At 35.8% G+C, this 23,504-nt stretch overlaps 1 protein-coding gene across 1 annotated transcript in view; it reads right to left on the reverse strand.

Annotated features, from left to right (window-relative positions):
* BPTF (bromodomain PHD finger transcription factor) overlaps window positions 1–23,504 on the reverse strand; it is a 141,360-nt gene that overhangs the window by 51,111 nt on the left and 66,745 nt on the right. The window contains 7 exon segments of the mRNA XM_058561375.1: window positions 237–416; window positions 3,476–3,614; window positions 4,287–4,416; window positions 14,450–14,581; window positions 15,058–15,413; window positions 16,723–16,910; window positions 21,447–21,635. Of these exon segments, the coding sequence (XP_058417358.1) occupies window positions 237–416; window positions 3,476–3,614; window positions 4,287–4,416; window positions 14,450–14,581; window positions 15,058–15,413; window positions 16,723–16,910; window positions 21,447–21,635 (1,314 nt within the window).

A 23,504-nucleotide genomic window follows, 5' to 3' on the forward strand; every position in this document is an offset into this window, starting at 1 on the left:
TTTTTGGGGTGATGAAAATGTTCTAAAATTGATTGTGGTGATGGTTAAACAACTCTGTGAAATACTAAAAACCACTGAATTGTATACTTTAAATAGGTGAATCATATGGCATGTGAATTATGTTTCAATAAAGCTGTTACCAGAAAAAGATAATGCAGTACCTTTCCTGCTGTGTGAACTAGATCCTGTGCATTCTCATCACCCCCAGGCTGCCCTCCACACTTGACTCTCCTTACCTTGGTCGTTCTTCTCAGTAATCTTTGAAATGTCCATTTCACTTTGGTCTGCTCCTTTTGCAGCATCTGAATCTTTTACCTCGTCTTTTTCAGAATCAGGTTCTGTTTTTATTTTTTTTGGACTTTGTGGACTTTTTCTTCTATCTGATTCATCCATATTTTCATCCATATTATTTTTGGCTGAAAAGAACCGAGTATACAGTAACTACAGGTATTTCAAATATTAGCAACTTACTTTAATATATCTAGTTTAGTGGAAATTATCAAGTATTTTCCAGCAATTTATACTCCATTATTTCTTATTTAAAAAGTTGAAGATACTACATACTTTCTTATATGCTCAGCTGACCTAAAGCATAAAAAGAAGGACTGCATTTTAGATGTGCTTCAGAAGCCTTCACATGAGACTATTTCAACCCGTTCAATGACTTCAGAAAGTCTGTATCGGTGGCTTCTAACATACCTTGTGTTCAAGAACCATATTAGAACTGGATAAATGCTATGATCCCCTACCAAGAGAAAAGGTACATACACAAATTTTTATAATCAATTTCAATGGATTCTTGGACAACCTTGAAGTTCATCCATGGACTCCAGGTGAAGAATACTTAAGTCTGTATCATAGAATGAAAAAGACTTAAGAGAAATAACTAAATGCAGTGTGTTGCTTTGTTTGGACCTGATTTACTGCCAACAGTAAAACAGCATCTCTGAGATAACTGGGGCAATCAGAATATGAGCTGAGAATCAGAGGATTAATATGTTAAATATTATTAATTTGTTGAATGTGATAATGGCATGATGGTTATGGAAAAAAAAGTCCAGTTCAGTTAGAGATATATACTGAACTACTTTTGATAAATAACATGATTTCTGGGATTTGCTTTAAATACAAGGAAAAAATTCCAGGAAAAAAAGTGGGCAGTGAATTAAAAGAAGAGTGATAGAATTTGATAACTGTTGAAGATGAATGATGGTTACCTGGGAGTTCATTATTCTCTTCCATTTTTGTGTAGTTTCAAATTTTCCATAACAAAAAAAAAAAAATCAAACCCACAAAACAGAACTATTGCCTAGATAAACATTCTTGGGCCTTAGAGGGATTTTCTACCTTTTTCTTCTTCACTTGAACCCAAATATCCCAAGGACTTAGCAAGGCGTACCTATTTTTTACTTAAATGACTCCTTCCAGAAAAGTTTGGCTGAGGGAAGGGAAAAGTGTGCAAAAAATACACTCAGTACCTGTCAAGACAATAGGATACTGGTGAGGGAAGAGAAGAATCATAAAAAAGGGTGATGGGATATGTCTGGATCTCACAGGTAACAAAAGGACAAAAAACTAAACTGATACTCTCCTTATTCAATGCTTCTTTAGTTATTTCAGAACAACGAGGCAATATTTTTTCAATGGTTTCAAGTTGCTAAAAAAGAGCTTTATATGACAGTGGTAGCCCCATTTACAAGCTATAAGAAGCTTGATATTTAAATTCGACAACTAAAAAATGTTTGGGTTTTTTTTGTCCTATTAAAAGTCTTCTTGACATAAAGAATATTAATATATATCCTTTATTAAAGCTTATTAATTAATGTGCAAAACAAATGCATATGTCTGAGTTAGAAGAGGTTAGAGATAAGGGACACAGTCAGCAGCCAAACAAGCTGAACACTCTGGTCTTCTGAGGCTATGTCAAGTGTTCCCTAACTGCATTTCTCTCTGTTTTTCAACACATCTGTGCCTCTATCATATGATCAGATTAGATTAGCCGTGATTATAGGGACCAATAGTTCTGAGATTTTAAACAGCATAATTTACATTGATACACACCAACAGTATATAAATACACTGTTGCCTTCACTGTAATCCCCACTCTGGAGATAAGCTAAGCTAGCAATGTACACTGCTGCTTTCTTCCCTGCTACCACCGGGGAGGAAAGGTTCAAAAGATGCTAGAAGATCAACTCAGTACCTGACTGGATAAAGGTCCAGATTTGGACAGTGGGAAACACTATGCTAAGGAAAGTAGATACAAAATAAATTTGCAAAAGCCTAAATATTTTGCATATTGATAATGTGGATTTTATTACACAGGTGAAACCAGGTCAGACACAATTAAACAAAAGCGCTCTATAATTCTAAGTGCTACATGGGCAACTGGAGCAATAAAATGGTAATAAAAAATTGTAACAATCTTTTGGAATTTATTATAATGGACATTTAGCTTGAATATAATCAGATAATAAGAGAATTGAATATTTCTATTTAGCAAAGAGAAACATTTATTGAGCATCTACTATGTGCTAGACACTCCTGGTTCCTATAAATAAATTCCAGTGAGCCTTATAAAATACATATTTTTTCTGTTAAAACGTAATCCAATGATAACTTTCCCAAATTAAGAGTTTCAAAAATCTACCAGTCCGGGTTTCACCAGAACCATTCACAAGGAAGCCAAATCTGTTAGCTAGGTATGTAAATAATACTTATTTGGCACTATAGCATACGCTTCTTGGGAAAGGACACAGCACAATATAAATTAGCAAACTATATTGCATAGTGCACAAAACTGCTTTTGAAAATCGCTTAGATAACAAAGGAGGGACCGCACAGTAGAGTGCAAAAGGGCAATCGAAGCCAGGAGACATGGTTCCAGCCAGGATTCTATCACTCCATCTGTGTGAACTTCAGTATGTGCTTAATATCTTCTTGAAATAATTTGCTCACGTAACATTAGTTTCAAAATACATGGTCTCTTAAAAAGGCAGTTCACCGCTAGAGTTCTGTGATTCTAAATACCAAAACTATTAGCCAGTAGCATAAATTGGGTTAATACCTCATTTATGTGATAGTGTTACGGAAGCCTCTATCACTTCCTTTCTGGTTTTTGGTATGTGCTACAATGCTGGGTTACCAGATATGTGAGTCCTCAAGAAGCCAAGCAGTACTGAATTTAAGATTATAGAAAAATAATTAGGTGGCTGAGGGCTTTTTTTTTTTAAACAAATTCTATTCTATCATCTTTCTTTAATTGAAATCCTGGATATCAAAATCCTTTGAATAAAGGTAATTTAAAATTTTTTAGAGTTTATATAACTAATAAACTACATTAGTAATTTTGCACATTCTATTACAAATTTCAGAAAAACACTTTTATGCGAAATATGGTCAATATACTACAAATTTATAAGAAATAATACAAATCAGAAACAATTATGCAGGAAAAATAACTTCAATTACTTACTTCCTTCTAATGACTTTCTGTAATTCACATTGGTATTGCCTGGCAATTTAGGAACAAACCTATAAACATGAGTTTTACTAATCCAGCTCCAACCACCATATCCTGTTACTCTGTATTCCTCTCCTTTTTGTTTCCAAACCTGGTATAAATGAAAACATTCTGATTAAATAAGAATGAGAATGCTTATAAAGCACATGTGGTTTTAGACATTTTTACCAAAAAAGATCAACAGTCAGGCAAATTAATTAAATTTATCAATCAATTTTACTTTCAATGGGAATCAAAGATTTATGAAAAAACTTGATGTATGAAAAAAGTAATACAGTTTTACAACAATTTCAACAAACTGGTCAAATAACCCACTTATATTCTACTAAGATAAACCTATGCTTATAAAATTGCCATAAAGATTTACTTCAGTCCCACTATACTTATTAAAAGATTGTGTCAAGGGGCCAGCCCGGTGGCACAAGCGATTAAGTGCATGTGCTCCGCTGTGGCGGCCTGGGGTTTGCTGGTTCAGATCCTGGGCGCGCACCGACGCGCTGTTTGTGAAGTCATGCTGTGGCGGCGTCCCGTATAAAGTAGAGGAAGATGGGCACAGATGTTAGCCCAGGGCCAGTCTTCCTCAGCAAAAAGAGGAGGATTGGCAGATGTTAGCTCAGGGCTGATCTTCCTCACCAAAAAAAAAAAAAAAAAAAAGATTGTGTCAAAAGTCAAAAGTAAAAGAAAATGATTAAGTATTCAAAGTTGCAGAATAGAAGTCTCAGAAATGGCTAACACTATTTTAAATGATTATAATAAAAATTACCTGATGTTTAACTGGAAATGTATATTTTACCCATGTAGCTTGTTGCATCGTTTCTTCCTCTTCCTGTTTTTTCTCTTTTTTTTTGACTTTCTCTTTTTCTTCTCTTTCAATTGATGTCATCCTGTGTAACCTAAGAATATATGAATAGAAAGATGGAATTCCATTTAACTTTGAAAAGTAAAAAAGATAAAAGTACAGCACTGAAAATTAGGAAGACAAAAACAAAGAATGGTTAGCATTTATAATCCCACAACCCAAACAACCCCAACTCATAAAAATAAGTACATGTACAATTCTATAATAGGAAAAATCAAATAGTACAAAAAGATAAAAACCAAAACATGCTATCCTTTCCATATGCCTCTCCATAAGAAATATACTCACGACTTATTCCTGAAACATTTCATGCATACACCAACATTATATTTATACAAAAGGGATATTATATTGCAAACACAACGACAGTTTTTAATCAATGAATAATTGCACTAGGAGATCTCTCCATACCAGAAGATACAGATCTTTTTAAAGAATTAAATAATATACCACTGCATGAACATGACTACAAGTATTTGAACCAGTTCCCTATTAAATGGAATATTTCCTTCCCCAAAAAAGGCCAAAAAATCCAAAAACTTTTATCAATAAACATTTCTGATTCTTTCTATCTAGCACTGGGGATTTTAAAGTCTTCACAGGGTCCACTAACATAGAATTCAGACTTCCTACACCCACAGACAAAGGGGACCACATGTTTCCTGCTTTTGGGTGAGGGGAAAGGCTGGGAAGGAAGGACCACAGTGGTTAGGCATCAATCATCAGGCATAAGGTACAGGCCACACTCTTTTTCCAGGCAGGAGAACAGTTATGACTGCACTCAGCAGTAAGGAGATGGGCAGGCCTGTGGTGAGGCTCTATGTTAAGGTGATTAGACTAGATTTTCGTGATGGGAATATTTCCCATAAACAGGGAAATTAACGAAAACCTACGAAGAGAGAAGCTCCTGTCTCTAAGAGTTCTAGCAGTAGAAGAATTGCTTTTTATCACATCTTCCCCAGATGTAGCCAATTTCGCAAGCATGGCTATGTGGAAAGAATAAAGAGATCTTTTGTCAACTTGGAGTAGGAGGAAGTGCTAGAAAGATGTGAGAGGGGATTTAATTCTTTTTATCTCCATCCCTCTACCAAAAACTCCCTTACCTATCTACCTATCTCCACTTTCAAGAAAGCTTTGTGTCCCTTTCACTATAGGACCCTAGAATCTAGCCTTCCCCAGGCCAAGAGTTCATGCTTATTAACTGCACGCAACCAGTATAGCAAACATTTTTCATTCTCTCACAACCTGATGGGAGGAGAGCAAAGGGAGTGGATCCTCACTGGGGACTAACTTACTGACTCAAATACCATCCATTTGCCATTCTTCTTGGAACCAGGGAGTGGGGCAAGCTCTGTAGGCACAGCATGGTGGGTAACCTGACAACCTCAGCCCACCAGAGTTAAGGAGGGAGTGACTGAGCCAGGACCAAGTAGTATTTCTCAACAGAGATTTTGTGGGCTCAGCTTTAAACGTCTCTAAAAGACCAGGACCAGCACAGCAGCTATCTTCTCTGACCGTGGCCAGGGACAAAGCACCGTGTGTGGAGAACACCAGTGCAGCGACACCCTGGGAGCTCACAGCTGGGCACTCAGCTTGTGCTCTTGGTGTTCACATGCGAACAGGTCCGTTTTCATCACCAAATACAAAGGCTTCACTTTGCTGAGGATGCCAGGCCAGTGAGGGTGTATTGTAGCTAATCTGTGATGTTAGCTATCTCAGAGTCAATTCTACTGTTCTCACTGCCACCATGACAATCCTTATGGGAAAAGACAACAACAAGAGTGAGCTCCAAAGGAGTTCAATTCCATTTAGTTGGGCAGAAATCTTGGCTACTCCTGGCAGCCTAGAGGCCCCAGGAAGGAAGCTCCACCAGGCTGGTATTGCGCAGCCTCCAGCAGCCACTCCATACTGGTGGGCGCACTGGGTGGCAGCTGTTCCTTCCACATCTCCACAGTTCAACTGAGAGCTGGACCAGGAGTATGGACTAAGCTTTAGCTCCACTCCCGATGTCCACATGGTGCCCAGGGTTTTGATGTGTTTGTTTTACTATTACAAACAAAGCTGTGATAAACAATGTTTTACGTCTTTCTTGGTAAACTTGGGGAGTATATTCCTATGTTCCCCAGCGGAACAATGGCTGAGTCCAAAGGTTTTTGCATTTAAAATGCTGACAGTGCCAAATTGCTCTTCAGAATTGTACACTTCACACTACCAATTATAAATCCATCAATTACAAAGCCACCCTGCTTTCCAACACCTTCACTCAAGTTAGTACCAAATTTCTAAATCATTAGCCCAATTGAGAGATAAAAAATACTACCCCATAGTTTTGATTTACATTGCCTTAATTATGAGAGAAGTAACCATTTTTTTAATTGTCTACCTGGCCTTTCATATTTATTTTTCTGCAAAATGCCTGTTCAAATCCTTTGTCTTGTCTGTACTGGACTATTAGTCCTTTTCATTTATAAAAGGTCTTTGTCAATTACGGAAATTTTCCATTTGTGGTGTAAATATTTTTCCTCAGTTTGTCATCTGTCTTTTGATTTTGATTATAATATTATTTTTCCACTCAGAATTTTAAATACATACATCCACTTTTTTCCTCTATGGCATCTGGGTTTTATATCTGTTTAAAAAGAAAGTATCACAACAAAAACAAATTAATCCATGCTTTCTTAAGTTTTTTTGTTACTTTAAGAGTATGGTTTTTTAAAAAAAATCTTCATTTATCTGAAAGTTTTTGCTGAAGCAGGGATCTAGGTGATATTTTCCCCAAACATGCCTTCTTTCCTTCTCTGACATGCAATGCTATCATAGCTAGATTCCCACATGTGTTTAGGCCTATTCTGGATTATCAGTTATATTCCACTGCTCTACTTCTGCAGTACAAATTATTTCGATTATTGTAGCTTCAAAAGATGTTCTAATACCTACTTCCTTTTTTTCTAATACCTACTTCCCTTTTCTTGCACATTAATTTTTCTAGATGAAATATTATTACCATTTTGGCAAAGCCTCCCTGCCCCCCAAGGAGGAAAATCCCACTCACAATGCAAATGAATGTTAATTTTGATAGATTAAATATAATTAATTAATATAACGCATGGCATCTTTAGAAAATGTAATATACATTATCTATGCATATGATATACCTTTTCATTTACTCAAAGTATCACTTATATCTTTAGTAAAGTTTTAATGATTTCTTTACATGATCCTGAATATTTCCTGTTAAATTTATTCCTAGTTGTTTGAAGTATTTTTTTTTGCCGAGGATTCGCCCTGAGCTAACATCCGCTGCCAATCTTCCTCTTTTTGGATGTGAGCCATTGCCACAGCATGGCCACTGACAGACAAGTGGTGTAGGTCTGTGCCCGGGAACTGAGCCTCGGCAGCTGAAGCAGAGAATGCCGAACTTAACCACTAGGCCACTCAAGGGCTGGCCCTTGAGGTTTTTTTAGTTGTTGCTGGGATCTTTTCTTTCACTATAATTTTTAAAAATATATAAAATGTAACCAAGTTAAGAAATAGAACTTTATCAATAACACACCTGAAGCCAGTGTGTCCCACTCCCAGGCAGTTGTTTTCCCGACTTTTGTGTTATCATTCCCTTGTTTTTCTTTATAGTTTTACCAGCTATGTGTGTATCTTTAACAGTATAAAGTTTGGCTTTTTAAAACTCAGTAGCAAGAATAACACTACAGTCATGAGTCACTTAATGATGGGGATAACGTTCTGAGAAACGCATTGTTAGGTGATTTCATTGTTGTGCAAATATCATGGAGTGTACTTACACAAACCTAGATGGTATAGCTTACTACACACCTAGGCTGTCTGGTACTAATCTTACAGGATCACTGTCATATATGCCGTCCGTCATTGACTGAAACGTCACTATACAGCAGATGACTGTCGCTGCATGAGCAAAAGAGCAATATTGTCACTATTAAAGGAAGGTTCCCAAGAAAAAATAAACTTGTCTCTCTCTGGGTCACAGAGGGCAAGGTCATGAGCAAGGCTTAGAAGACAGTGGGCTCACCACACTCAGGGTATCTGGCAGGACTGCGTGTAAACAGGTACGGTGCAGAGATAGGATCCGAAGTGGACTGCTCTGTACTTCCCGCTTTCGTGCCTTTTGAGGATTCTATGGTGTAAGTGGTGAAAATGCTCAGTTCTCCCCAATGACGTGGGTAGGTTATCATTTGTTCATCTGCATTATTGCTTCCACAGTTTTACTGGTGCTGTATTCTCCGCTGCTCCTCATGTCCCTGTGGGTTTATGCTTTTAAAAAATATCCCTTTGGGCCAGCCCATGGCTTAGCGGTTTGGTGCTTGCGTTCTGCTACTGGTGGCCCAGGTTTGGATCCCGGGTGTGCACCGATGCACCGCTTCTCCGGCCATGCTGAGGCCGCGTCCCACATACAGCAGCTAGAAGGATGTGCAACTATGACATACAACTATCTACTGGGGCTTCGGGGACAAAAAAGGAAGAGGATTGGCAATAGATGTTAGCTCAGAGCCGGTCTTCCTCAGCAAAAAGAGGAGGATTGGCATGGATGTTAGCTCAAGGCTGATCTTCCTCACACAAAAAAAATATATATATTCCTTTGCCATAGGTTTAGTGGAGTTCAGCAGGGAGCAAAATTATATACGTTTATTCAACCTGTTATTTTAATTCAGAATTCCCATTGTATTTTCTAGATGGTTACTATTCATATACATAAAACCTATTGTTCAGTATGGCAGCCACCTTATCTAATTTTCATATTGTTTCTGATAGTTTTTCAGTCAATTTTCTTGAGTTTTTTAAGTATATAATTAGATCAAATAATTGTTCCTATATCTGCCAATATATGTACGTTTTATTTCTCTTGGCAAACTGCATTGGCTAATACTTTTAAGAAAAGTTAAAAGACAGCAGTGATAGCAGGCATCTTTGTTCTGTTCCACCTGAACGTTAATGGGAATGCTTCACGAGTTTCACTAAAAAGTAAAGCATGATGGTTTGGTTTGAAATACATCTTTACAAAAAATATAAATAAAAGACTATTCATCTATTCCTACTTAAGTTTTTTTTTTAACCAAGAATTAATAATGAACTTATACCTTCTTAATAAACAAATACTTTCTTGGCATCTAATGAGATGATCAAAGTTTTCTTTCTTTGACTTCTTAAAATAGCATGGTATTAATAATGTCCTAAGAAAGGACAAATCTTCCATGCCTACAGGAAGTCAATTTAGCCTTGGTTTATTGCTCTTTTAATTTACTCTTGAATATACTGGCTAATAGTTTAAGATTTCTTGAATACACATCTATTTGCTATTGATTATTAATCAATGGTAAATACTAATAGAGGAGACAGGGCTATAATTTTCTACTTGTCTATTTATTTCTATTTATCTAATTTTATAACAGTTTTATACTGACAGAAATAATAGTCTGCAAGATTTCTTTCTTTTTCTATTTTATGGAAAACTTCAAATAGAATGATGTTTCCTGAAATTTGAAGAATTTCCTTATGAAATCATCTGGTCCTACCCATCTCCTTGCTGATAGGTGCAGTGATATCCTTTATTTATTTATTTATTTATTGTGAGGAAGATCAGCCCTGAGCTAACATCTGCCAATCCTCCTCTTTTTTTGCTGAGGAAGACGCCCTGGGCTAACATCCATGCCCATCTTCCTCTACTTTATATGGGACACAGCCACACCACGGCTTGACAAGCAGTGCGTCAGTTTGCGCCCGGGATCCAAACTGGCAAACCCCAGGCCACGACAGTGGAGCGTGCGCACTTAACTGCTTGCACCACCAGGCCATCCCCAGTGATATCATTTAAACTGAACAGAAATCCTTTTCCTGCCTGAGGAAAAAGCATAGCCTATGCCCTACCGTCCAATGACTGAGATCAGTGGGGCTCCTCCCCCGCAACCCTTCTCCCACCCAAAATGAGGAACCCAATGGGACCCTTTCTCTGTGGATGGAGGAAGTCTGAATACTATGTTAGCGGATTCTGTGAAGGTTTAAAATCCCCAGTACCAGTGAGAGAGAATCAGAAATATTACTTGGTATGACCCCTTTTTTACTCTTGATCATGGTTATTTGTGCTTTCTCCTTTTATAACCTCATCAGAGGTTTATAAGTTATAATAGTATCTAAGGTATGTTTGTTTTCTATTTCAGAAAATATTTAATATTTGATATTTCTCAATATTTCCTTTCTTTGGGTTGAGTCCTTGAGATGTATGCCTAGCTAATTAACTTGCAGTTTTTCTTTTCTAATGTAACCATTGAAAGCTACCAATTTCCCCTGGGTACTGTTTAGTTGCATCTCACAATTTCAACATATGTAGTAATCTCATGAACATTCAATTCAAAATGTTTTCTAGTTTCCATTATGATTTTTCTTTGTCCATTTTTTATTTATTTAGAAGTATATTTCTTAAGTTTCAAGCATATAGCCCTTGTATATCTTTAAACTTTTACCACAAATGTCTATATCTCTCAACAATATTGTAATATTATATTAGCATACATGCTTTTAAATTTTACATAAATGGAATCATATTATATGTATTTTTTAGAAAAACAATTATTTCCATTCTGTTGTACATTTATGAGACTCAATCTTATTGACACTTGTTGCTCTACTTTTTTTCACTGCTGTATAGTAGTCCATTAAAGAACCACACCACAATTTAAACATGCCTGATTATGGGCATTTAGGGATTGTTACCAAATTTCACCATTACAAAATATTATAAAGAACATCTTTCTATGCATCTCCTCACGTACAGATGTAAGATTCTGCTAAGGTATTTAATTAGGAGTAGAATTGCATTTTCAACTTTGTTTTACCAAATTGTTCTCTAAAATGGGTGCAGCAAGCATTATACTAGTTGCTCTTTTATCAGCAATGTTTCAGAATTCGCTTCCTATTATGTCACATATTTACTAATACTCTTTAAATTTTTGACAATCTGATGTATGTGAAATAATAGCCCCTAGTTTTAATGTGCATTTTCCTACCTTACCAGGGAGGTTAAGTATCTGTTCATGTCTCTTGGCTATTCGTGTTTCCTCTTCTGTGAATTATCTTTGTATCTTTGGCCTTTTTTTCTAAATGGTTTGATTTTTTTCTTATTGAATTGTATAAGTTCTTGAATATATTGTGTATACTAACTCTTTTTTGATTACAGTATAACAAAACAATAAAAATACCTTTAACCAGTCTGTGATTCAGTCTATCAGGACGATACATTATTACAAAACTCAAACAACAGAAAACGATCCACTGTTTACTGATATATATGTATGTGATAAAACTACATTGTAAAAATAAGAGTATAACAAAACACAAACTTAAACATTATGGTTATCTCTCAGGAGAGGCAAGGTAATGTGAATGGAAAGTAGATGCAATAATGATAATATCCTTATTTTTAAATTGGGTGGTGAATTCACAGGTGTTCATTTTATTATTACCCCTTACAGCTTATATATTACATACAATCTTATGTATATACCACTTATTAAACATAAAATAGGAAAGTCACTTGTAGTATGTGCAGACACACATATGCACGCACATTCATTCTCATCTAATAAATGACATGCTTATAAATGGAAGACATAATGCCCGCCTTAGGTATGTTTTGGGAGATACTGAATGAATCAGGAAGGAAAGAAAACAATCAAGAGAAAGAGAAAAGGAAGAAAGTATGAAAGGGAAGGAGAAAGAAGGAAAGAGTATAAGGAAAGAGAGACCGGAAGAAAGGAAAAAGAGATGAAAGGGAAAAGAGAAGAAAGTGGAGGAGAGAGGGAGAGAACTTCCTTTACTCCAGGGCCATAAAGATAATCTCTCTATTTTTTCTTGGAGTTGTAAAGCTTTGCTTTTCACATTTAGGATTTACTCTACCTGGAATTGACTATTGTGTATGATATGTAGAACAGAATTCAATTTTCCACCGTATGGATAACTAATTGCCTCATCACCTTTTGGTGAATCGTTCATCCTTTCTAATGCCACCTCTATCATATATTATATTTCCATATATGGGTTGGTTTCTTTCTGGACTGTTTGTTCTGTACCACTGGTCTATTTGTCTATCTTTGCATCTATACCACAGTATTATTCTAGTTACCAACTTAAGTTTTGTTACCTGGTAGGGCAAGTCATTCCACCTTGTCCTTCAAATTTACCTTTACTGCCTCTTTCTATATAAATTTTTTAATCATCTTGTCAAATTCTACAGAAAGCTCAACTATAATTATTGTTATTAAAATTAATTTATATATTAACAGGAGGAAAATTGACATTGACAAGACACTGAGTCTTCCTATACACAAACATGAGATATATTTCTATTTAGGTATTCTTTAATGTTTTTCAAGAAAGACTTTATAATTTTCTCAAAAAAAGATTCTACTCTCAAAGCTTTACTATTGAATATCACAATAAACATTTTATGAATAAAATATTTGGTTGCATTTTTAGATATTTCCCTAGGACTGAGTCTTAGAAGTTTGTGACCTAGAAGTCTGTGACTACAGTACTGCCAGAAGTGAAGTCTTATTATTAATTTCTAATTTCCTGAATCATGGTCTCTAATTTTTTAAAAATTCAATGTGTTCTATTTTATCTTACCTCATCATATTAAAAAAGAGTTCTTTTGTATATATTACCAGAAGTATCATACTAATACAATTCATGATATAATTTTATAACTCTAAGTAACATGTTTAGAAGACTAGTCATAATGATGAACCAGGATGAAAAAAAAAAAAAAAACCTTGATTTTTTTTTAAAAATTGAATTCCATTAGAATGTTTACTATTTAGAAACAAATTTACAAAAGATAGGATTTAGTCATTTTAAGTTACGTTTGAGTATTGGAGTTTTATTTAGCAACATCTAGCTTAGCTCTAGGTCTTGAAGTATTGATCTCTGCCACCAGAGACATGGCTGCTTGGTCCACCAACTAAGTTCCAGGATAATCACTGAATAGGCGAATGTTGGGACAGAATGGTTTTGAGCAAGTCTGGAGGTAAACGCAAGAAGGAAAAATAGAAATACGGAATATTGCCTCACAATTAACTCCGACTCTCTCCTTGCTCTACCCTGATAAAAGAGAGCAATAAGAAGCAGAATAAGGGCGTGCCACCCATTTAGCTCTCCTCTCCTGGGAGGCACCATCTGTAGTACCTTCACTTAACCCTGTTTTTTATCCTAGGAAGAATTAAGCCCATTCCATTTGTGGAAGCCTCTACTGGTAGCAGCAATTACATTCAAAACAGAAGGGAGAAAAGAGAAAAAAAAGTATCCAAAAGATTTATGTGGGGAAAACACCAAAGAAAACTGAGAGAAACCCTTAGCAGATGAAAAATGTTTAGTAGGCATAAATTTACTTTTCTTAAAAAACTTTTCATTATAAGATAAAACACAGATATGGAAAGAAACAAAAAATATATTTATATTAAAAAAAATGACAGCATTGTATCTTTGGAGTGGGCCTTGTAGAGGGGCAGGGAAGGTAGAATGATTCTTGTCACAATGAACAATAATTTTTTACCATAGGCTTATATTAGTTTTGCATAACTTTTAAAAAACTAACTAAAGTTAAAAAACAAATCCGATACGGCTAAAAAGTAGATTCAAGTCACAAAATTTATCTATTCTTTTTAACCATCTGCTAGGTCTACTCACGAGCTGCACAATCTTTGACCAGACACTCAACTCTAAATAAAGCAGATACTGGCACAGTATCTGGAACATTCTAGAATAGATATTCAAAAAATATGAGTGTTCTTTATACCCAATAAAAATGCTTTTTACTTTAGAAAATATTTTTAATTTTCATATACCTGATGTCTTTTGATCATTACAATCCTATATCACAAATAAGAACTAATGTTCATGTTTACATCCTACAGAGGAGGAAAACGAGGCCAAGAAGAGTTAAGTATTTAATATGGTCTTTTAAATACAATAACTTGCATTATTAATAGACTAATATTCCAAAAGGCAGTCTAACACACCATTCACAAAGCTCAGAATTCACTTACCTGGTATGTCCTAAAGATTCCCGCCATATTGGTAGCATCACAACTGGTTTAACTGCACACTCCAAAATAGCCAAAGCCAACGCAAATTCTCTAGGTTTGCTACACATCTGAACTGCCTTGATCCAATTTGCCCTATATTTCAGAAGAAAAAAAATTATTTCACTTCATTGATCTTAAATTAAAAGCATAAGAGTTGTAATTTATGATGATTCCATCTTATACGGATATGTTTCTAGGCTAAGTGGGATAACTATACTGCTACTAGAAGTTCCTACCTCACAGAATCATAGACTTTGGACACTGGAAGGAATCCCAGAGGTCATTCCCAATTAGTCCTCCAATTCCTAATACCTTCTACAAAGTTCTAGAACTCTGGCTGGCCTCCATTTGATTCCAGGGATAAAGACTCCGCTTCCCAGAAATCTTCCAAATGCTAGTGTTGGCTCAGTAACTTAGAAATACACTCACATCCCTAATGCCCTTAGTGTGTTGCTAAGTTGACTTCATTCAATTCACTGATGATGACAGCTTAAAGTGTACACTTGTAATAATCATTTTGTAAATATCTAGTATATTCACAGTGATAAATGAACCTTAGTTTCCTTTACCTGTGTGAAGCCCAATTGGGATGAAGAAAGGATGAAGGGATATTGTTTTCCAGTTGGGTGATAGTCAGTCTCAGAGTAGATATGGTAAGAACTTTGGACCCATGGACAGAACCATTCCATTTGAACTCTCCTGCTGGAGTCAGACAGAATTTATGTGCAAGATGCCTTCTCTTATCATGATCTTCTCTGTGCTGGTGCTTATTCAAAGCAAATGAATTGGTGGAATATTGATTGTGGTAGACACGATATTTCCCTTCTTGACCCAACTTAAAATAATTGTTGATATTTCCTTTCATGACCACTTCCTTTTTGGTACTCAACCGTGAAATTTCTCCTTGAGAGTTAACTACCAGTACCTGATCAAGAAAATAAAATTATTTTATTCATATCATTATTCATATCAAAGATGTAAATCTGTCTGATCAACTGTCTTTCAATAATTTGTAATTTATCATTCAAAATAAGATACATCTAAGACTGAACTTTTGAAGTTTAAAAGCTAAGTTAAAAACTAAAGCTAACTGTTCATAATTAAACAACCAAGATACGCCTGCAAAAAGAAAGAAAACTAACCTCTATATTAAGTGCCTATTATATATGAGACATTAAGTACTTTCATGTATCTCAAATATACACATGAAACTGTATGTGTAAATCCTTCATCTATCATTATTTCAAGCCTACAATATACAGGTTAGGGAAAAAAGAGGACATTATATGTACTATTACCCAAAAAATACATTCCTAAAAATACCTTTTCTTCTGCTCCTTTTATCATTCCCGCTTTAGGATAAGAGCCCATGGATACTTTAAAATAGTGTTTTCAAACAGTTGATCCCAATCCTTTACTGGACTGTGAAATCAATAGTGGGCCTTACTTAGCTTTTAAAAAAATGAAGTATAATAAATAGACTCAACTAGAAGAGAAAATACCAGAGCACTTCCCATATAATAAGGTAAAATACTATTTCAGGAAACTTTTCAATGTGTATACTGGGTTGCTATGAAAAATGTCTTGCTGAGGGTCAGAGTGAAAAAGAAGCTTGAAAGCCACTACTTTAAAGCAATTCCTGATGTTAAGAACACTGTATATTCTTGCATATCTACACCGCAAATAATTCTCAAATCTCGGAGACACAGTTGTGGCCATTGTTCTGTCACCATGGCTAGCTAGGGGGGCAGAAATACTGAGTCCTAGCTTCAATTTTTTTGTTCATAATCAGTGCTGGGGTGCTGTGCTGTTCTATGCACTATACTCTCCTATAGAGGGGTGAGTCTCATCCTTTAGCTGCAGGCTCGCCTAAAATGATTATAGCTAGAAACGAGCTAAATCATCTACAACTCTTCACTAAAGCCCACAAACAGCCTACTCATTACCAGACATGAAAAAGAAGCCTCTAGCTCTTGAGAATAATATACAAAAAACTAACCATACAGCAAGAAAGTATACCACCCATTTACAACATTCCCATGCTTCGAGTGAAATTTGGGTACACTACTATACTTGTCATAATATAAAGCTAACTTTTAATCTTGTTACCCACTGCGCTCTTGGAAGCGGAGAAAACACAATTCAAAAGTAGGCCCATAAACTTCTCACAGCTAATTTTAAGGTCTGATAAATAAAATTATTTCACATTCCAGAGATTTTTGTTTTAAACACACCTCTTTGCCCTCCTTAAATAATTTATTTGCTTCATGGGCTGCGGCTGCCACCTGTTGGCTCTTCAGCTGACTGAGCTTGCTGTCTGGATTCCGTAATCTGGTGATAATTCGCGTTGAACCAGACGCTCCTCTTCCACCTCCAGGAGACTCGCTCATTTCCCCATTAGACTTCTCTGATTTGAAATCACCTGTCATCAAATGAAAGCCAAAAATAATTGCTAACAGTAAGTAAATAATAATAACATCTTATTTACCAAAAACTTATACCTGGTACACATCTAAGATCCAGAAAGTAAACAGAAAAAGTCCTTGAATAGCCAAAGCAAATGTATTATTTTACAGAAAATTCAAACATGCCAGGTTATGTTTCAAAGCTCATATATTAGAAAACAGGAAGGGTTAATACACACTTACAAGTAGCAAACACAATAACTCAAAACTCACACTAATAAAATGTTGCCTTATATATTCAACATGGATTTCTATACAAAAATTAAAGAATGTAATTAATTTTAGAAAGATTTCCACTGAAATTCTGTTTAAATACCTAATAGTTTAAAGCTTATAAACATAAATGCCAAGTGAATTTTCTAAGAAATCTAGATAATTATCTGTGTATTCAGATAATTATACATGTGAAAACCAACTGAATTAGTTTCTTTTTTAATATAATAAAGGCATCTCACATTTTTACAGTAACTTAATTTTAAAGAGTGACAGATTTAACTACCAAGGGGCAATTTCTGCTTTCCCATGAATCTCACTTTGGCTAAAAATTTCTATACATTCTAAAACCATCACATTACTATCCAATTTCCATTAGCAAGACAGTTGAACAAGATCTCATTTTTCTTTTTTAATATAAAGATTTTAAAAATTAGGGCAGTATGGCATTGGCAAATGAAAAAACAAACAAAATTTACTGTATTACATATTATAAAGATGGCATTTTAAGTAGAGGAAAAAAATTGGATTGGGAAAACTGGTTATCCATTTTGAAAAATAAAAAGTTATGACAATTCATCAAACATTCATTAATTTTATCTGTTCAACATCCCTTCTTTCCTTTGGGGAGATGCTTTCCCCCTACTTCAATCATACGATTCTGCCAGGGCTGCAAATCAAGTATCTTGCCCGCAGTGATTATCCCAGGACTGGCTATGTGGCCCAAGTCATTCAGCATCCTATCCCAATTTTTAAAATCTGGAGATGGAGAAAGGGTCTTGCTTTTATTATTAGTGAGTAGAAAGGGTATAAATTAGAAGATGGCTACTTTTACGCCACAACATGGAGAAAACTTTCAATAATAAGAGACAAGCCCATCACAGGGGCGGCGGGGAGATATGGGAGGAAGACCCGTGATAACCTCCCTGGTCTGTTAATGCACCTGAGGCTGTCACTACCTCTGGACTTGCCAATTGTATGAGCCAATAAAATTTCCTTTTTGTTTTAAGCAAGTCTAGTGGATTTCTGTCACTTACAACCACTAAATTCTAAACAATCAAGTAGAGTATCTTAAGATTTGAACCCCAAAATATGGCACTAAATCAAGATGGGGTAGGGTAATGGGTATCTTGCCACCCCAGGCTGGAAAGCTAGTAACCTTCAATGTGTGGTAGCAAAGCACTTGGTCAGACTATGAACAATTTTCTCCTTAGTCTCAGACCATGAGCCTACCCATGCTGGAGTTTTATGCCCAGATGTTGAACTATGGTGGCTACTTCTTTGGACCATCTATAAAGTCGTACTATAAATACTTCTTAGACATTGTTTGGTCTAGGCTGGACTTTCTAACAGCAGAAAGGGAATGGCACAGTGCTTTTAAAAAGAAGCCCCTCATTTCAGAGCCAACAATCTAATAATCCTTTGCCACTTGCTGAGTTTAGTGCAAATAAGGTAAAGGAGGCAGAAAATTCATCCCTAGGGGTAAGACTTGAAGGGGCAGAGAAAGGGAACCAGACTGAGAGTGGAGGTCCTTATCTAATACCCCTGCCCAAAGGCCATATTCCTCCTACTATAAGGGAGTGAATCACTGCGACGTAGCCTGGAGGCAGAGGACAGAGCTGCTTTACCCCAGCCTCTGTAGCTCATTGTTTAATGATTTCAGGAGGCAGAAGCCTAGACAGACTGTATACACCTGAGGGCCAGGGCTATTGGTCTGCTAAGCAGACAGACTGGGCAAAGTAAGGGAATTTACCTTCAGGGACCCAGAGCCACGTTTCTGGACATGAGGTCCTAGCTGGGTACCCAGGCAATCTATAGGGGGTGCTATTGCCAGAAAAAACTCCAAACCTGCCAAACTAGGACATATGATTCTTCAACACTACAGCAATCCCCAGCAACCCATCCTTGAAACAGCTAACAGGAACTAGGATGCCAAAACAGAACGGCCTCCAGAAGTGGGATCTTCCCATATACTTCTCACTTCTTATCCACATCCACCCTCCCAGAAAACCAATGGCAGCCAGATTTATCAAAGAACATCCTCCACTATCAGGATAATGAATGTTGCAGGTAGTTAAATTCATAATTTTGCACATGGATTATGAGATGAAGATGAGCCACATCCAGATCTTATCGAAAATAGCACATAACACACAGAAATCCTAGATACAATTACAATTACCAGATGTAATTTCGGGAAAGATGTTTTTGAAAAAATTTTCAGTTGGGCTGAGCTCTTTGCAACATGTTAGAGGCAGGAGTATTTTTGCATTTGCATACACACGTTTGTGTTGAACTACCAAAAGGTGAAATTGTGTATATTTACTGTTTTCTAACTTTGCAGCACCCCTCTTTCTCTGGAAAACCATTCCTACCCCACTTCAATCATATACTTTTGCTGGAGCCATCAATCGAAATACCTTGCCTGCCCTGGCCACACGAGTGGGAACAATCTGTCCAAGACAGGCCACTCAAATTGCTTCCTCAAGGACTTTTGATTTGGAGCAGAAGTAAGGGCCTTGCCTTTGCATCACAGACCTCAGAAAGATATGAATACAAACTGCTGATGCCATCTTCCCTGCCACTTGGAAAAAGCCTGTCTGTATTAGGAGAGAATGAAGTTAACACACAAACATATGCAGATCCAAAATGTGAGAGAGAAAGAGAAGACAGAGTTTTGACACCTGGGGGTCCAGTTATGCCTGATGATAGCCTGGACTTCCCAATCACATGAGCTAATTAAATTCCCTTTTCACTTAAGCTAGTTTAAGCTGGTTTGGTCACTTGCAATTGAAAAGGTCCTAATTAAAACAGATTTCCATCTCATAGCATACACAAAATTATACTCCAGAAGGATTAAAAACAAAGTTATAGAAGTATCATGTGAAATTACTGTAAAACATATGTATATTCTTGGGAGAGTGATGGTCTTCCTTAAGACCACAAAATCCTTCCTTACACAAAATCCAGAGAAACCCTAAAGAAAAAGATTGATCAATTTAACTAGATAAAAATGTAAAAATTTCTGTACAAGATAACAGAAAGAGTTAAAAAACAAGCAATAACTATATAAGTATAGTTGTAAAATCAAAAATTAATAGTCATAATAATACACAAAGCATTCCTAAAACTCATTAAGGAAAAATATCAAAACTCAAGAAAAATATGAGCAAAAGATATGAATAAGCAATTCACAGAAAGTTCAATAAACACATGAAAAGAAACTCAACCACATTAGTAAGGAGGGATATGCAAATTTTTAAATGAAACACTTTTCACCATTGGCAAAAATGTAAGAGATTGATGACGTTGAATCGAGGTAAGAGTATGATGAAAGACAGATGTACGTGAATTATTGCTATAAATCCCCCCCCCTTTTTTTTTGGCGAGGAAGATCGGCCCTGAGCTAACATCTGATGACAATCCTCCTCCTTTTTTGCTGAGGAAGACTGGCCCTGGGCTAACATTCATGCCCATCCTCCTCTACTTTATATGGGATGCCGCCACAGCATGACTTGACAAGCGGTGCTTTGGTGCGCGCCGGGGATCTGAACCTGCGAACCCCGGGCCACCGAAGCGGAGTGCGCACACTTAACCACTGCGCCACTGGTCCAGCCCTATAAATCCCTTTTAATGTACAATTAACCAGTAGCCATCACTATTTTTAAAAGGTACCTACCATTCGACCCAGCAATTCCACTTAACTGTTTCTATTCTGCCACAATTACTTGTGTAACGCTGAGGATGTTAAAAAGCACTATTTGAAATAATGAAAAAACCGTTAACAGCCTAAATGTTCATCAATAGAGAAACAGTAAATGAATTGTGGTTCATCCATACTGTAGAGTATCATGCAGCAGTTAAAAAAAGAATGAATCCAATTTATAACATGAAGATTCTCTATATGTTGTTAGTGAGTAAAAAAGTAAGATGCAGAACAATACATGCAGAATGATCCCGTTTATACAAAAAGAAAAAAAAACCTTTTTGTAAACATACAGACATTAAGGTAACTGCACGGAGAAAGATATTTCTTATACACCAAACTGCTGATGGTGGTCACCTTTGGGGAGGGGGTGTGAAAAAGAAATATTTTTTCCTGTGTGCTTTTGTATTTTTTTAAACAAAAAGAATGAGTGCAAGTGCTACTTATGTTGAAAAAAAAAGAATAAAAGGAAAAGAAAATCTAAATCTTCCCCACCCCCATCAAACTTTTATTTAAAAAATTAAAAATTAAAAAAATTAAAAAGCTTGCTTTAATGTATGAAGTGTATTCTTACCTATCTCTTCTTGAATAGAGACAGGTGTATGAGATTCTCTTTCTCCATTTTCAGGATCATCAGCTGCCTTAGCAGAGTCACTCTGGGAGGAATTTAGTTCACTGCTGCTGTTACTGTTTTCCAGATTAGGCTGGATGGAGGTAGTGGTAGCACTAGTGTTACTGCTGTCACATGTCTTGTTAGGTTCTTCTAGAAAAATAGAATAGCTGATTTTTAAATTGGAAATCACATCAAAATAACTAATTGTCATAAAAGACATTTAAATGTTTCAGGATTGCATTACAAAGCTAGATTTTAAAAAGAAAAGCTGCTCATGTATGAATAATGCAATGTATGAAAAGAAACTTGTAAGCAACACCCTATGAGTTATTTTTTAAGTCTCCCAGTCTATTAACTCAGACTCTTATCATCTTAGTCTATAGCACAAGGTAGATAATCTTTCAGATATCCCAGAGCTAAAGAATAATAAAGTGATATAATTATGTCACAAAACCTATTGCAGAAGTGGTTTTGGTGAGATAATCTCTCAAAATCTGAAATTCACATTCTTAACTTTTCAAACAGTATTAGAAACAATTAAACGGGATTATTTATCTCTAAGGTTTCTGACTGAATTCTATGCCCCCAAATTAACTATAAGGTAATGCCTAAGAGCTAGTTAATTCTAAGAACAATTTAATAGTATCACTAAGAGTATATACACCAAAAGTATGTCAAAATGAACACTGCCATGAACTGAAAGCCTAGGTCTTTCCATGGCAGTTCAGAAATTAAGGGCCTCCTCCTGCATTTCATTTTGCCACTAATAAGATAATCTTTAAATCAATCACTAAACTAATAAGAGGTTGAGAGTATATCATAAAGACTACCTCTAATGTATAACGAGCTCCTAAGGTTTTTTTGAGGGAAAAAACCCAACAACCTGAGAGAAAAATGGGAAAATATATGAACAGTCACAAAAGAAATGAAAATGGCCTTTAAACATATGGAAATATGCTCACTTAATTCAAACTAAGAGAAACGCAAAGTAAAACTACATGGAGAAACTACTTCTCAGCTAATCAGACTGGCAAAAATCCAAGTCTCACAACACACTCAGGTGGAGAGGCAGTGGGTTAACAGGCACTCCCGCACATTGGTGTGGGAGCGCAAAATGGTGAAAGTGAATAAAAGAACTGACAATACCTAGAAAAATTACATGTGCATTTATTCTTAACCTAGCAATCCCATGTCCAGAAATCTATCCCAAAATACACTGGCAAAAGTACTAAACTACTTATCTACAGAGCTATTCGTTGCAGCATTATTTATGACAAAAGACCAGAAACAAACAAAATGTCCATCAATAGGGCACCGGGTGAATAAAAGACGGTACACACAATGAAATATCATGCACCATAACAAGGACTGAGGAAATCACTATATCCACATATGAAATGATCCCAAGATTAAACGTAGAAAGAGAGGTGCAGAACAGTACTTACAGTATGCTAACTTTTGTGTAAAAAGGGGAGAGAAATATGAATTTATGGACATATTTTGCTTTTATTTACCAAAAATAACTCCTGGAAGAATAACCAAAAATTAACAAAAGTGGCTACCTATAAGGGAAGGGATGGAAATGGTTACCTAGAGAGAGAAGGGATGGAAGAGAAAATTCTCTGAATATATACAGTTACACAGTTTGATTTTGGAATCATGTAAATATTTTACATTTTTAAAAATTAAAGTTAGAAATACAATCCCTAAAAAGTGAAAACAAACCTAACTGTATATCAAGTTGTTGACATAACCACACAGAGAAAAACATTATTTCAAGTGACTTTGGAACACAGTATCTTGACTGTATGACTTTACTGGAAATATGATATAAGGATGAATAAAGAGCTGCAAAAAAATCCTAAATGCCATTCATTAGTCTTACTGTCATTAGTAATAGTGGTATTATGAAAATACATGATACATAAAATAATTTTTATTATTAAAACACATTGGATGTTACTAACAACATTATTAATAGACATCTATATCAGAGATAAAGCAAATATGTAATTAAGT

The sequence above is a fragment of the Diceros bicornis genome, chromosome 18 (assembly GCF_020826845.1).
Source record: "Diceros bicornis minor isolate mBicDic1 chromosome 18, mDicBic1.mat.cur, whole genome shotgun sequence".
In the NCBI taxonomy this organism is placed as follows: domain Eukaryota; kingdom Metazoa; phylum Chordata; class Mammalia; order Perissodactyla; family Rhinocerotidae; genus Diceros; species Diceros bicornis.